This window comes from Hemitrygon akajei, chromosome 4 (genome assembly GCF_048418815.1).
Source record: "Hemitrygon akajei chromosome 4, sHemAka1.3, whole genome shotgun sequence".
Taxonomy (NCBI): Eukaryota; Metazoa; Chordata; class Chondrichthyes; order Myliobatiformes; family Dasyatidae; genus Hemitrygon; species Hemitrygon akajei.
This window is the reverse complement of record NC_133127.1, coordinates 160,680,852-160,695,063: the sequence shown is the minus strand read 5'-3', so window position 1 is coordinate 160,695,063 and position 14,212 is coordinate 160,680,852. Positions and strand designations below refer to the sequence as shown.

Below are 14,212 nucleotides of genomic sequence, written 5' to 3'. Positions count from 1 at the left end.
AATGCAAGCAGGCTTTTTCCATTGAGTTTGGGTGGGACTACAACACAAGTCAGGCTTAAGGGTGAAAGGTGAGAAGTTTAAGGGGAACATGAGGGGAAACTTCTTCATTCAGAGGATCATGAGAGTGTGGAATGAGCTGCCAGCACAGGTGGTCCATGTGAGCTTTAGTTCAATGTTTAAGAGAAGTTGGATCCATGGATGGTAGAGATATAGAGGGTTCTGTTCCCATCGCAGGTTGATGGAAGTAGGCAGTTTAAGTGATTATGGCATGGACTAGATGGGCCGATGGGCCTGTTTCTGTGCTGTGCTTCTTTATGACTCCTATCCAAAGCTCAGTAAAGATCATCAATGCAAAGGAGTGATATAATACGTTCTACCAATACATTCTAATGTATGCAGCTCCAACAAACCTATCAGGGACAAAATAGCTCATTTTGGGTACCAAGGAGAGTTTATGGTCACTTGAAGGCACCAGATTTTTCTATAGTTCTTAGCTATCAAGATGTTAATAAATTTTTACCAACCATTAAAAGTACATATTGAAATCGTTATATTAAAATCAAAGTTTTAATGGTTGCAGGATTTAATCTTACAAATGATTATATCATCTACTAGCACAAACATACATCTTCCACCACTGGAGCTGTAATTTGCAATGCAGTAACCCACTAAAACATTGGGCTCTCTGCAAAACACACAAAATGCTGGAGCAACTCAGCAGGCCGGGCAGCATCTGTGGAAAAAAGTGCAGTCGACGTTATGGGCAAGACTGGTCTCCAGCAATTTGTGTGTGTTGCTTGAATTTGTAGATTTTCTCTTGTTAATGTTGAACTCTCTGTTCACTTGTACAAGGGTAGCATCCGGAATACCTTTATCTACAGTGCCCTGGTTCCAAGTACAGTAGGGCAAATGAGTAACTGTCAGAATCTTCCAATGCATCTTACTCGTCGTTCCTGTTGTGTGTGCCGTCATTGGGCAATGATTGGTTTTCTCAATGATTCTCAGTCTCTCCTTTCCGCCTTTCGCAGTCACTGGGTAATTATCAGTCCTTAGTTTGCTCTGCGCGGGCGGTTCTCCTCTGACTGACTCGGGGCGATTCGGTTCAGATGCTCGGTGCTTGTTAGCGGACACCGGCTCACGGATCTGCAGCCGTGAAGCGGACTCAGCCCGAGAAGCCAGGAGGTGAATATAACGAGCGGCGGCTGAGACCTGGGCCTAGAACGGGGGACCGAGCCTCGGGCCCAGAGTTGAGAGCGGCCCGCGCTAGCTCAATATGGAGCCGAATCCGCGACCAAGTGGCATTCGCCTGCATACGGACTCGAATCTACTTCATTCAACATTTTAAAGCTCTAAAATGCGAACGGCTTCTCTCCTCACTTTTTAAATGTTTCTCGTTTAAAATCATTACGTGACGCGTCCCTTGAGCTTACTAACAAGAATTCGTTGCTATTTTGCCGATGATTAGTTATGCATTTGTTTAATGGAACGTGTGCGCAATGGTTACTGATTGTCGAGGTGTTGGTGTGTCAACAGACTGGCCCCACTAGGTAGACTGAAGGAATTGGCGTTAAGTTTTTTTTAAGCAAGCACATTTAACCTCTACCAAATCCGAATAGTGTTTAAGGATTTATATGCATATTTTCAGGATGGGGTAAAGTTCAAACTTATAAAACCAGGTACGAGACAATTCCTTGCCCCCCCCCCGCCCCCCCATAGGCACTACTCGACTCACTGATTTTATTCACCAGTTGGGTTTTGCCCTTTTATTTTGCAGCAAACCTTAGGGAATAAACTCTCCATTGTAAGGGGGGGGGGGGGGTTATCGTAAGCAAGCTGGAGTAGTATGAAATAGGAATGCAAGTGGCATTGTGATTGAGTAATGTGCTCCCCGAGGGGGGACGGTTCCATCTGGCTGCACAGATCTTGCTATGTGACCAGTGTTGGGTCGCCCTTGATAAACAAGAATGACACCAGTTTTGCATTTTCGTAGGTAATTGATAGGCCAAGATTTTGCCTAGGCAGTCAATGCGAAACCCATAGGTGGCACAAAAGCTACTTGCATGGTGGGCTGTTTAGGAGTCGGTATGCTCATTCTGTCATTTACACTGGGTCTTCCTGTAATGTGGATTCAAGGTTCCAAGAGCTGTAGTGAATGCTGTTTCTCCACTTTAAGTTATGGAACAGGGATTCCAACTAGTTTGTAGTGCCATTGAACTTCAGAGAGTCTTCTTTTATCCACATCTTATTGTGACAGGCCTCACTATTAAGTATATGTTTTGGGAATCTGCTATCCAGTCCGTGAATGAGGTAGCTTGCTAGATAGATAGATCTGATAAGAGTGTGGTTAAGGAAAATGCTGGGGCTTGTTGACCCAAGAGAGAGCATTGACTGATTCACTGGGCCTGTCAGTGAATTTGGATGATTTTTGAATGTGTCCCTCCAATGCTTTGAGGTACTTGCTGTAAGTAGTCCAATTCTTAGGGGGAAAAAACAGAACATAGATTGCTGCTGCTGTGCTCTGTGCTGAATTTAAGGTCTTCATCTCCAAAAACCAATTTCCTATAACATCCCAACTTATATTTGTGCTGTAAGGGTGATGGTGAGTTTACTCCTGAGCTGGGGAGAGATGATGGGTAGAAAAGGTAAAGGGCCTTGAGAGGAGAGTAAACGATAGGAGAAATGGAAGGGGGAGGGGCACCAGAGGGAGGTGATGAACAGGGAAGAGGTAAGAGGGGGAGCCAAAATGCAGAATAGAAAAGAGGGAGGAGAAATTACCATAACATAGATTTCTCTAACTTAATGCCATTCCATCTTTTGCATTAATATTTTGTCGGTGGACAACAGTATACAGCAGAAAGGTTGATAGAAGACCTTGTTTTGAGGACATTACAAGGAAGATCTATGTTTCAGTGAAGGAATTAATGTTAATTGGTCTATAAATACAGAAGTGTCTTCCTTGCACTGTTTGCTGTTATTGGGGTGACCTTGGTTGAACAGTAATTATTTTATTGTGATTATTGACATGGAATAGGCACTTCGAGCAACCCTAACTTAACCTTAGCCTAATCACAGGAGAGTTTACAATGACCAATTAACCTACCAGCCAGTATGTCTTTGGACTGTGGGAGGAAACCGGAACACCCATAGAAACCCCAGGCAGTCACAGGGAGAACATACAAACTCCTTACAGGCAGCTATGGGAATTGAACCTGAGTTGTTTGGGGAAACTTGTTGGGAAAAAATTGTAAAACAGCAGGTGTCTGCAATGAGATTGGATCAATTGTGGTTTGTCATTGCTTACATGCCACCGTGTAGCAAACGTTATGGTGATAAACTTTTGCAGACAACCAAATGTATTACAGTGCTTTCTGTGTCATAGGCTTTAGTGACATGGAAAAAGGCCTTTTGTGCTCCCCAGACTGATGCCAGCACAATAGCACGCTAGCAGTTGCTGTCTCCCAACTCCAGCAGCTTGGTTTCAGTCCTCACCTCTGCGACTGTGTGGAGTTTATGTTCTCCTTGTGACTGGATGGGTTTAACATACAGACTGGTATATTAATTGGCTACTTTAAATATCCTCTGATGGGTTGGGGAGTGGTCCAAGCCAGAGTTCTGGGGAAATTAAAACCAGATTATTGTAGATTGGGGCTAGATTCAGTCTTTTGACTCTATAACACACTGGTGCATACCCAGCCATTTACTGAGTGAATGGTTAAAGTAGAAGCAGGTAAATTTGGCTACTGCTATCGGCCTTTTTTAATGTCCATTACATCAAAGTGAACATTGAAAGCAGGTAGCAAGTAATCCCCTTGTATCAAAAGTTTTGAAAGTAGTAGTAGAAGTTGTTTCTCTGAAAAATTGATCTTTTGTTGTGCTAATTCTCAACTTAATTATCAACAAAAAGCTCAAGTCTGGGAAAATTAAAATACAAGGGGTTTTGATTAGGTAAATATGAGATTAGGTAAAACCAGCAGCAGAAGTATTCTCAGGAACTAATTAAAGTGCTAAAGGAGATCCAGTGTGTGCTTAGGTGGATCTTCTAACTAGCACCCACTGCTGAGAATCTCTAGATATTCAGTGCTCAAAAGAATATTACCATCAAGTGTAAAGCTACTTTTAGACTTTTAGCAATCTATTTAGGACTGAACAAATCAAAAACTAGAAGAAAAATTAAGGCCATGATCAAAACCAGGAAATCCAAAGAGTTAAACTAGGCTTAGTTTGGTTGTGGTCTAGTACAATTCCATAATTATACTTAATTTTTCCATAAAGCACATGCTTCAACTATTAAAGAGAATATATAACTAAAATCTTGTGAATTGCTTGAAGAATTAACTTTTAATAGTGCTGGTGAGAAGCATCAACCCAACTTCACTGAACCCTGAATTGGGTATACTCCAAAATGCAATGAATCTAGAGGCAGGAAAGGTCAGAAACATTGTGCAGGTTACAGAAAATAAGAGAATCAGCTTAAGTTTAAATGTTCCTCTAATTCTAAATGTATTCTTCCAAAAAAGTAAACAGAATAGGTAAATTGGTTATGAACTCTAATTATTGCCTTTGGGTGTATCATGTTAACTACAGGGTTCAACTAGTGCTTGTAGATGGCAAACTGCAATGAGCCTCTAATGAAAGTAACGATTTTGAGATTTGCGCCTCAAGAATATATCCGGATGTTGAAGGGTGTTAAAGAAATTTAATTTTGCAAATAATGCTTTCTGGGGAAAACAAATTTTAATATTGTAATTAGTGAAATTAGACAGTGGGGAGAGTTGTCGTCTTGCATTGATGGAGCACAAAATTTAGGAATTGAGCCACCTGCGAGGAACCAGTGGAGAAAATCAACACTGATCTAAACGCAATACTTCCAGAAAGATGCAACACACTAAGTACTGGAGGAACTCATAAGATATGGCAGCATCTGTGAAGGGCAATAAGCAGTTTTGAGCAGAGACCCTTCATTAGGACTGGGAAGGAAAAGGGAGGAAGCCAGAATAAGGTGGTGAGGGGAGGGAGGAGTAAAAGCTGGCAAGTGAAAGTAAAACTAGGCAAGAGGGAAAGTGGGTGGGTGAAGAGAGAAGCTGGGAAGTGTTAGGTGGAAGAGGTAAAGGGCCGACACTTTGAGAAGGGTGAGGGATGAGAAGTTACCAGAATTTGGAGAAAGCAATGTTCATGCTATCAGTTTGGAGGCTACCCAGACAGAAATCGGGGTGTTACTCCCCCAGTCTGAGTGGTCTCATTACGGCAGTTCGAGGCAGCTATGGACCAACATGTCAGAAGCAGAAAGAATAAATAAAATGGGTGGCCACCAGGAAATGCTGCCCTTTGTGCCAGATGGTTAAGGTGCTCAAAAAAGCCTCTTTTCCATTCCTATTTCTGGCTTCCCTATTACTCCTTCTCACCTGCCCATCACCTTCCTGTGGTGTTCTCCTCCCCCCACCCTTTGTCCCATGGTCCACTCTATCAGGTTCCTTTGGTCCTTTACCTCTTTCACCTACCACCTCCCATCTGACTCCATTCCTCCCCCCACCTGGTTTCACCCATCACCTGCTAGCTTGTACTGCTTCCCCACTCCCAACTTATTCTGCCTTCTTCCATCTCCCTTTCTAGTGCTGATGAAGGGTCTCAGCCCAAAATGTTGACTGCTTATTCCCCTCCATAGTAATTACCCGAGTTGAGTTCCTTGTTTTGGAAATCCAGCATGTGCAGAATCTCATGTTTATTCTTTCAGAGTATTAATTCTGAATTATTGTAGCAAAGAATCTGACACAGCCAAGAACTTAACAGATTATTGATTTCACATAATACAACTCCATAAGCTAGTGCTCAAGTTCCCTATTCAGGACATGAAACTGCAATCTGTTGTCGCTGAAACAGTCACTGGAGAGACTGCTGGTGAATGTGAAGTAATGTCTGTATTTGACAAAATGAGGCAGGCATCATATGGAGACCTTTTCAGAGGAAGAGGTCTGCTCAACAACATTGTTTGTGCTAAAGACAGGACAATTCCATATTGACAATGCATCCATTATGCTTCCTTTGAACTACACATAAAAGTCACGGCTCCCGCTTCACACCCACACCATAGTCACCAAACTCCATTTTAATCAGCATTGTCTGGTCTTCCCATTAACTGTGACTCACAACTTTTAGGAACCCATTGTTAAGAGCTGTATTTTAAATTTAATCTAGTCTACATTCAGATTTGAAAATTAGTGACTGAAGTTCTTTGCTACCTACTAACGCCCAAAATGCCCCAAGATCAACCACAAAGCAAAGTGCAGTTTCCTATCAAACCCAAATACATGGGGTGATTGATATGTTCATGGCCCAAGGTAGGAGTCCATTTTAGAAAACCTAGCACATTTATTTTTCAACATAGTCTCCTCCTACATTTACACACTTGGTCCAGCGGTTGTGGAGCATATGGAACTTAGACCTCCAGGAAGTGTCCACAGCAGCTGTGATTGATAAATTTGTGTCCTAAGGTAGAAGATGAGTTATACAGCTCTCGTTACATGCACATGCAGTTCAACACTTTGAGTGATTATGCAGAAAGTTTGAAGTTAACTCATCAGGGTGATTGATAAGTTCATGGCCTAAGGTAGGAGATGTTATTAACTTCAAACTTTCTGCATAATCACTCTAAGAGTTGACCTGGATGTGCATGTAACAAGAGCTGTATAACTCATCACCTACCTTAGGCCACAAACTTATCAATCACCCATCTGTGGACACTTTCTGGAGGTCCGAGATCTGTATGCTCCACCACCGCTGGACTAAGTGTGTAAATGTAGGAGGGGACTACGTTGAAAAATGTGCTAGGTTTTCTAAAATTGACTCCTTCTACCTTAGGCCACGAACATATCAATCACCCCTCATAACAATTTAAAAAATACCGCACTTATATTGGCATTATAAGTACTCATTTATTTTCTCTGTATTGTCTTTCAGGATGGCTGCAAGTTACATAAGGAAATTTGCTTTCCAAATTCTACAAAATAAAACTGGTCAGTACGTTTGTAATAAGAATGCAAGACATTTTCATAGTTTATCTGTACAAACAGCAACAATGATTCCCCCATTCAGCTGTATCATACCCAACTGGAAACAAGCTTGTTGGATACCACCTCGCAGAACCTTCACAACAGCTGGTGAAAACGAACCAGAGGCAGTGCAACACAAGACAAAAAGGGATCCAAGAGCCAGAACAACAATAGGAAGCGTTGGTAGAAAAATTAGTCACCGCATCATCCATGTAATAGATGAAAATGGAGAAAATCTAGGACATCTGCACAGAGCCAATGTTATTCGTATGATGGATGAGCGTGATATTAAGATTGTGCCTCTCAATGAAAATGCAGATCCTCCAGTCTATAAACTAATGACAGGAAAACAGATCCATGAGGAACAACTGAAACTCAGAGACAAACAAAAGAACAAACTCAGAACTGGTATGTAAGAGGTCATACTGTTTCTCATGAGACTTCTTTCACCAAAGCCTTAAGAGTACAATTGGGGTCCATGGACCCCTTGCTTAATGGCAAGGCTCCTGTGGTATAAAAATTGTTTAGGACTGAACATCTGATTCTATTCGTTCTATGATTCAGTCACTGGACTCGCTGTCCATTGGAATCACTGGAAAATTTAATTGGCATTGTTCAAACGTGGAGAATTCCCTTGCAGTACAAAATGTTTCGATGAGCTCAGGTAACCAGGTTCTAAAGGAAAACAAATGCCAAGCAATTTGCCTTGTTGATAAATTAGTGCCCAGAATCTGTATTGCCATCCAGTGGGCAGAATGCAGAAGTGTCACATTACTGGGGAAAATTCTTTAAGCTGTCAATTGTAGACTCAATATAATTAGGAAAAAACACATGTACTGCCTGTTGGCATTGATCTTCTGAACAAAGACATGAAAAGCAAAATACTGCAGCTGTTAGGAATCTGAAATAATTCAGGTATGCAGGTTTGTCAAAAGAAATGTCATAAGACATCCACCCACTAAACAAATGCAGGAAGAATATGGGTTTTGAATGTGTTGTCTAGGTGGGAAAAGCACATTAAGCAGGAAATAATTAACTTCATTTTCTGTTTTCTTCTTAATGTCGTAGTTTGCCAAATTAAGGAACAAAATTTCTCAGCTGATATTGCAAAGCATGACCTTCAAACGAAAATTAAACATATCCAGCAGTGGCTTGAGAAGCACCACCATGTTCAAATTACTGTTCGAAAAGGAGCTGCTACAGATAAACCAGATGAAATGGTAAGACTATGCACCTGAGTGACAAAACTGATTAACTCTATTATGCCACCGTCGACCACAGATCAAAGATGCCTAAGATTTAAGTATTGACTCCTTTGTATTGCTGCTAAGGTTTCAATTAATTTTGTAAAAATTTTAGAATCATTTGCAATCCACTATTCTGCATGGAATGCAGAGAATGGTATTAAATGCAATATACCTTAATTGACAATCTACAAAGCTGCGTAGAATTAAGATGGCAAATGTGATGCAATAATTAATGGATAGAGCATGTATACTTGTTTGATATATATTCAAATGCAAAGCTATGCATTACTAGATTCAGGTGTACAATACATATTAGTCCCAAGACCATTTTTTATTTGAAGGACTTGAATGTGCTTGATTTCAGAGAATGATCAGACCCAAAGATAAATAACCACCAACTATTTATTACAACACTCATGTTTTTTCCTTTATTAAATAAAATTTCCAATTTTTTTTTTACAATTGTTAGGAGTTGTGGTTTTTTGATTGTTGTATATACACAGCGTAACATTTTACCTAACTGATTTTGACTATACTTTTTTTTTTACTGCTGTTTATGTTTTTTGTATTATTTGTTTGCTAAACTTCTCCTCTGATTTGTATATTCTTTACTGGAAAAAAACCAATAGAAAATTGAAAAATGAAATGAAGGATTTGCAAGGATCCTTAAGCCTATAATAAGCACAATGATACAACAAACTGCATAGAATTTGCTTAGCCATAGAGCACTACAGTAGAGACAGGCTCTCTGGCCCATCAAGTTTGTACCATCCTGGTTTCCTTCTTTCATCCATGGACATATCCAAACTTCTTAAATCTTACACTTGAACTCACATCTACCACTTCAGCTGGCAGCTCATTCCATAATCAGACCACCCTGAGTGAAGTTGCCCCTTGATTATTTCACTTTTCACCTAAACCTGTGACCTCTAGTTCTAGTCTCACCAACCTGGGGGGCGGGGGGGGGGGGGGGGGGACCTGCATGCATTTACCCATCTAAATCCCTCAATTATTTATACCTCAAGATCCTTCCTCATTTTCCTTTGCTCCATGGAATAAAGTCTTAACTTATTCAACCTTTTTGTATCACTCAGTTCCTCAAATCCTGACATCTGTAAATTTTGTCTGCATCCTTTCAAGCTCTGTTTTCTTTTGGGTAAACAGATGACCAGAACTGCAAATAATCTAAATTTGGCCTCACAAACATCTTATACAAATTCAACATAACATCCCAACTTGTTCAATGGTACCCACCCCCCCCCCCCCCCCCCACCTCTGACTGAGGCTGTTCTGCTCGGCCTTATGAGTTTTCATATAAGAGATTCACTGTACTAATTCTGAAAGAAACAATTTTCAGTATATGCATAAGCTCTTAGCTACCCAAGGGGAATTGACTGCAATGCAAAGTTTAAAAACTCCATTACATTTCAAGAACTTTACTTAAGTCGAGGTTTTTTTTTATTAAGTTGTAATTCATCTAATTTGAATAGTATGTACTGCAGTTTTCCCTAACTCTATACATTAATCTCAAAAGGAATCGCTGCTGGATCAGATTGTTCAGTCCATGCCAGACAAGGCTACCTACGTGTCCAGACCAAAGATCATTAAAGAAGGGAAAGCTGTTGTGTGTGTTCTGCGGCATCTATCTGAAAAAGAAATCAAACTGAAACAAAAGGAAAGCTGAATTGACTACTTAAAAGGTGTAAGCTTTGAAACTTTGATAGAAATTATTTCAGTTGAATAGCTTGTTCACTGTATTTATTATGCTTTGGTTCAAAGCTCTGCAAATACCCAACATTAGATTAATAAAAATACATAAGAACACATTCCTTCTCAGATATGTACATGTTGACAGAAAATGGATCAGACTGGTTCAAACATGAATTAAGGTCATTTGGGTCAAGTGCTACAACTAAATAGCAGCAATGCAACTGAAAGAAAACAGTCAAAATTAAAAAGTAAATGTTGCTGTTTGTTGAAACAGAAAGAGGGACCATTTGGTATTATGGTAAAACCAGATTTTCCAAAATAGCCACGACAAAGTAACAGGAAATAGATGATGCTAGGAAGCACGTACATGAGAGGGCGGAAAAATACTGAATCGAACTTCAGATTATTTTTAAAGGCAAATCCAAGTATCACCAGCATTACACTGAAATTATTCAACAAGATTTTTCCATGGATGGAGTGCCTCGAAGCCAATCTTTAGTCTTCACAGTTCCAACACCCCGTTGCAGAAGTTAAAACACTTTGAAATACTATGAAGTACACATATCAATGTGACATACATTTTAAGTCTAATGTTTCTTTCATTGTAATATTGTGAACATTAGCTACCAAAGGCTCCATCAGCTCAGTTTTGTTCTTTATTTCTGACATCTTGGCCTTTTCAAGCATTTCAGATAAGATCATCATGGCCACAGCAGGTTGTTTTCTGGGAGGAATATATCCAGCAAGACGAGATGCAAGACTACGCTTGGGACGTCGCTGTTTTGCCTGTGGGAAATTATGCAAACTTCATTCTATTAAACAGTTTTCTTCTCAGAGATTGTTCTAGCCATTGTGCTGCATGCATCAAATACAAATGGAAGTTTTAAAACATTCTTATTTTGAAAAAATGACATCTAGTATCAACAAATAAGAAGTGAAAGGTCATTTTGCCCTAAGCTTTACCAGTTGAAGATTTTTTACAACTCTGGCACACCAAGTTATTATCAGTAAAATTAATGTTAGTATAAATAGAAATAGCAGACACCAAGGGTCTGTCAATTAGATAATGAAGTTTTAGGACCTCAGTGAAAATGCAAAAGTACTTTTACAATTCTGGTGAAGGAATTTGCGATTTGATTAGGCTGAAAATTTTGAAGTCATTTTAAATAAAGCCAGTGACCAACTATGTTGAAATTGCAGTTGTTATGAGACAAAAATTGAGTGCTCTGCAAGAACTTAGAGAAATAGAGGACTATGGATAACCCTAGGTAATTTCTAAGGTAAGTACATGTTCAACACAGTTTTGTGGGCTGAAGGGCCTGTATTTTGCTGTAGGTTTTCCGTGCTAACTAAAACACTGAAAATTCACGCGTTACTTGCTCAGGACATACACATCTCATTGATAGCTCTTTCACGAATACAATGAGGCATTAGATCTCTCTTCCTTTACTCGCACCTGCAGTGGTGAAAGTTGGTGTTCACAAGTTCCAAGAATGAATGGATCACCATTTGTACAAAATTTCAATTAAACACTAAATTATTTGCTTGCAGTTACTTCTTAGTTCCCAATATATTTACAAAACACACTACTGAATAAAAATGCAATATGTACCTTTAATTTCCGTTTTTTAGGGTCATGGACAACAGAATGGCGGTCCAAACTTTGCTGCAAGAGAAAAAGTAGTAGTATTATTTTAAGTATCTTAAACCATTGATCTATTCAAAGCATGTATGGCAATTAAAGGGAATTTGCCACATTTATAAAATGGCCAAACATCAAAATTTTCTACATTTTGCAGATTGTGCACTGAGACTCTAGAACCTACAACTACTTTTAAATCTGAACTAACACTAAGCAATATTAATGTTCACATCAACAGTTAAGCTACTATGTAGAATCATTTACAGCATTAACAATTAAAGGTTTCCACTACATGCAAATATAGATTGTCCAACTAGTGACAAGGTAGCACCACCTTATCTTAAGAAATGCAACAGGTCAGTTGGTGAAAGTGGCAGTAAAGAAACACTTTGGGCACAGTAATATAATTAACTTACAAGGAATGCACAGAAAGGGGAAAGGCTAGCTATCGAGTTAAAAGTCCTAATTTGGGGCAAAGGCAATTTTGATAGCACAAGAGGGGTTCTGGCAGAAGTAAACTGGATACCGATATTTTGAAGGTAAAACTCTGCCAATTGCAAATATTTTAAAAAGAGATCAAGGGTTCAAGGCCAGCACGTTCCAATAAGAATGAAAGGCAAACATGGTATGATTAGGGAAACAAATGTGGTGGTGCTGTAGGTATGAGGAAAGTTTTCCAATCCTATAATAGGATATGGGAAGGTGCAAAGTTGGGCAGATTACTGGCAAATGGAATTCAGTGCAGACAAGTGCAAGATCATGCAGTTTGAGAAGTCAAATGGGGGTATCACTTTCATTAAATGGCTAGTAAGGTTGATGAATAGAGAGACCCAGTTGTTTCGTGGCAATACAGACAAATCAAATGATGGTCTTCATTAGGTTGGACCACAGTATATAAAATATGGATATTACATTCCAAACCAGAGGGAGTATCATACACATTTTACGTGCACGACTGGTCACCACACTATAAAAAATGAGATTGCACTGGAGAATGCAGAGGACATTCACTAGGATGCTGCCTGGACAGGAGCACTTTAGTACGGGGAGAAATCAGACAAGCTGATTTCACCTAGTGTGAAAGAGCCAGGGATGATCTGATAGAGGAATGCAAGAGACACAGGCAATCAGAATCATTCTGTCCCTGGTGGAATCAGATACAATCTCTACTTATAAGAGATACGTATTTAGACAGGCAACGTGGCCAAGGCAAGGCATATTGGTATAAAGACATAATGCAAGCAAATTAGAGTGTAGACCAGCAAAAAGGAGAGTATGAATTGATATTTTTTTTAAAATTTGAAATGTAAAAAACTTACTTTCATGGAAAAAGCTTTCTTACAGTCAGGATGTTCACAAACAAAATTCCGCTGTTGCTCATGAAATGAGAGAATATGGCTTTGCAGGTTGAATGATGTAGTATAAGTTCTCTCACAACCCTGTCTGGGACATCGAAAGACTTCCCTTTCTTCAGCATGAATTTTAAGGTGTGCTTGAAGAGTGTCTTTACGTTTAAATTTTTTACCACACACACTACAAATAAAGGGTTCTAAAAATAAATACATACAAAATTGTCATTCTTGCACTACATTTCACGTGGATGAGTTATTCTAGTGAGCTATATGATATGCAAACATGCATTAGCTAGCAGCATAATGCTTTATCTTAATGAAAGTGATCTATAATCAACAAATTCTCAAACTAGGTATTGTTTCCCTTCAAAATATTTTAAAGAATACCTTTCCAACAACATTATTAAGATTTTGTAATAACTGAAATTCAAAACAAAAAATACTGGTAAAATGAAATAACAGATAATGCTGGAGCTTTCAACAGGTAAGACTGCATCTGCGGACATGAACGATTTCAGGTCAAATCCTTTATCAAAACTAGGAAAAGGACAAGTTACAGGCTGTCCTCAGGTTAAGAATGCTGGACCTATAAATGGCCCTACATACAAACAAGCTCCGTAATATTAGAAAACTCCAACATACCATATATTCTTTTTCTACAATTGGAACAACGAATTCATCTAAGAATTTAGTAATTGTTCTTTATCAGTCTTATGTGCTTTTGATGGCATTCGTTACAATACCATGGAGGTATGATTTCCATTTAAAGTGATTTCTGTGCACTTTCCTGCGGTGGATAAAATTTGACTTATGGAGGTCTCTTGAAACAGAACACATTCATTATCCAAGGACAGCCTGTAGTTTTAATCTGCAGAGTTTGCAGGAGGGTGTATGGGAGAAAGGGATCTAATACAGCGAGGCCAGGCGTCAGGAGCACAAGAGTGAACACAGCTGGCTAGATTCAATTCTTACTCAGGCTTCCTCCCTCAACTCTATAGTACAGGGTTTCCCCAACCCTTTTTATGCCACGGAACCTCTTCATTAACCAAGGGGTCCAAGGACTTCACATTGGGAACCCCTGCTCTAGTACATTGGTGCTTCCATTACTATTAATTAGCAAACGGAAAATTCATTACTTTTACTATGGAGCTCTGTCCATTGATCAAGCAGCAAAGAATTGTGACAAAAATCCATTACAAGCCCACAATTATCTCA

General features: G+C 39.4%; 2 protein-coding genes across 2 annotated transcripts in view; one reads left to right on the top strand and one right to left on the bottom strand.

Moving 5' to 3' along the window:
* Positions 1–1,041: 1,041 nt before the first annotated feature.
* On the top strand, positions 1,042–10,117 carry mtif3 (mitochondrial translational initiation factor 3). The gene is made up of 4 exons (XM_073043806.1): positions 1,042–1,182; positions 6,955–7,454; positions 8,115–8,266; positions 9,828–10,117. The coding sequence occupies exons 2-4, from the start codon at positions 6,956–6,958 to the stop codon at positions 9,975–9,977; spliced, it is 801 nt and encodes a 266-aa protein (XP_072899907.1). The 5' UTR covers positions 1,042–1,182; position 6,955; the 3' UTR covers positions 9,978–10,117.
* Positions 10,037–14,212, bottom strand: part of gtf3ab (general transcription factor IIIA, b) — a 23,121-nt gene continuing 18,945 nt past the window's right edge. Inside the window, exons 7-9 of the mRNA XM_073043805.1 lie at positions 12,965–13,194; positions 11,616–11,669; positions 10,037–10,789 (exon numbers count right to left, since the gene is read on the bottom strand). Coding sequence (XP_072899906.1) covers positions 10,568–10,789; positions 11,616–11,669; positions 12,965–13,194 — 506 coding nt within the window. The 3' untranslated portion in view covers positions 10,037–10,567. The remainder of the gene's footprint in view (positions 10,790–11,615; positions 11,670–12,964; positions 13,195–14,212) is intronic.

Coding starts and splice junctions, on each gene's coding strand:
- mtif3 (XM_073043806.1), top strand. CDS start 6,956: ATGGCTGCAAGTTACATAAGGAAATTTGCTTTCCAAATTCTACAAAAT. Junction 7,455..8,114: donor AAAGAACAAACTCAGAACTG/GTATGTAAGAGG, acceptor TTAATGTCGTAG/TTTGCCAAATTAAGGAACAA. Junction 8,267..9,827: donor CAGATAAACCAGATGAAATG/GTAAGACTATGC, acceptor TAATCTCAAAAG/GAATCGCTGCTGGATCAGAT.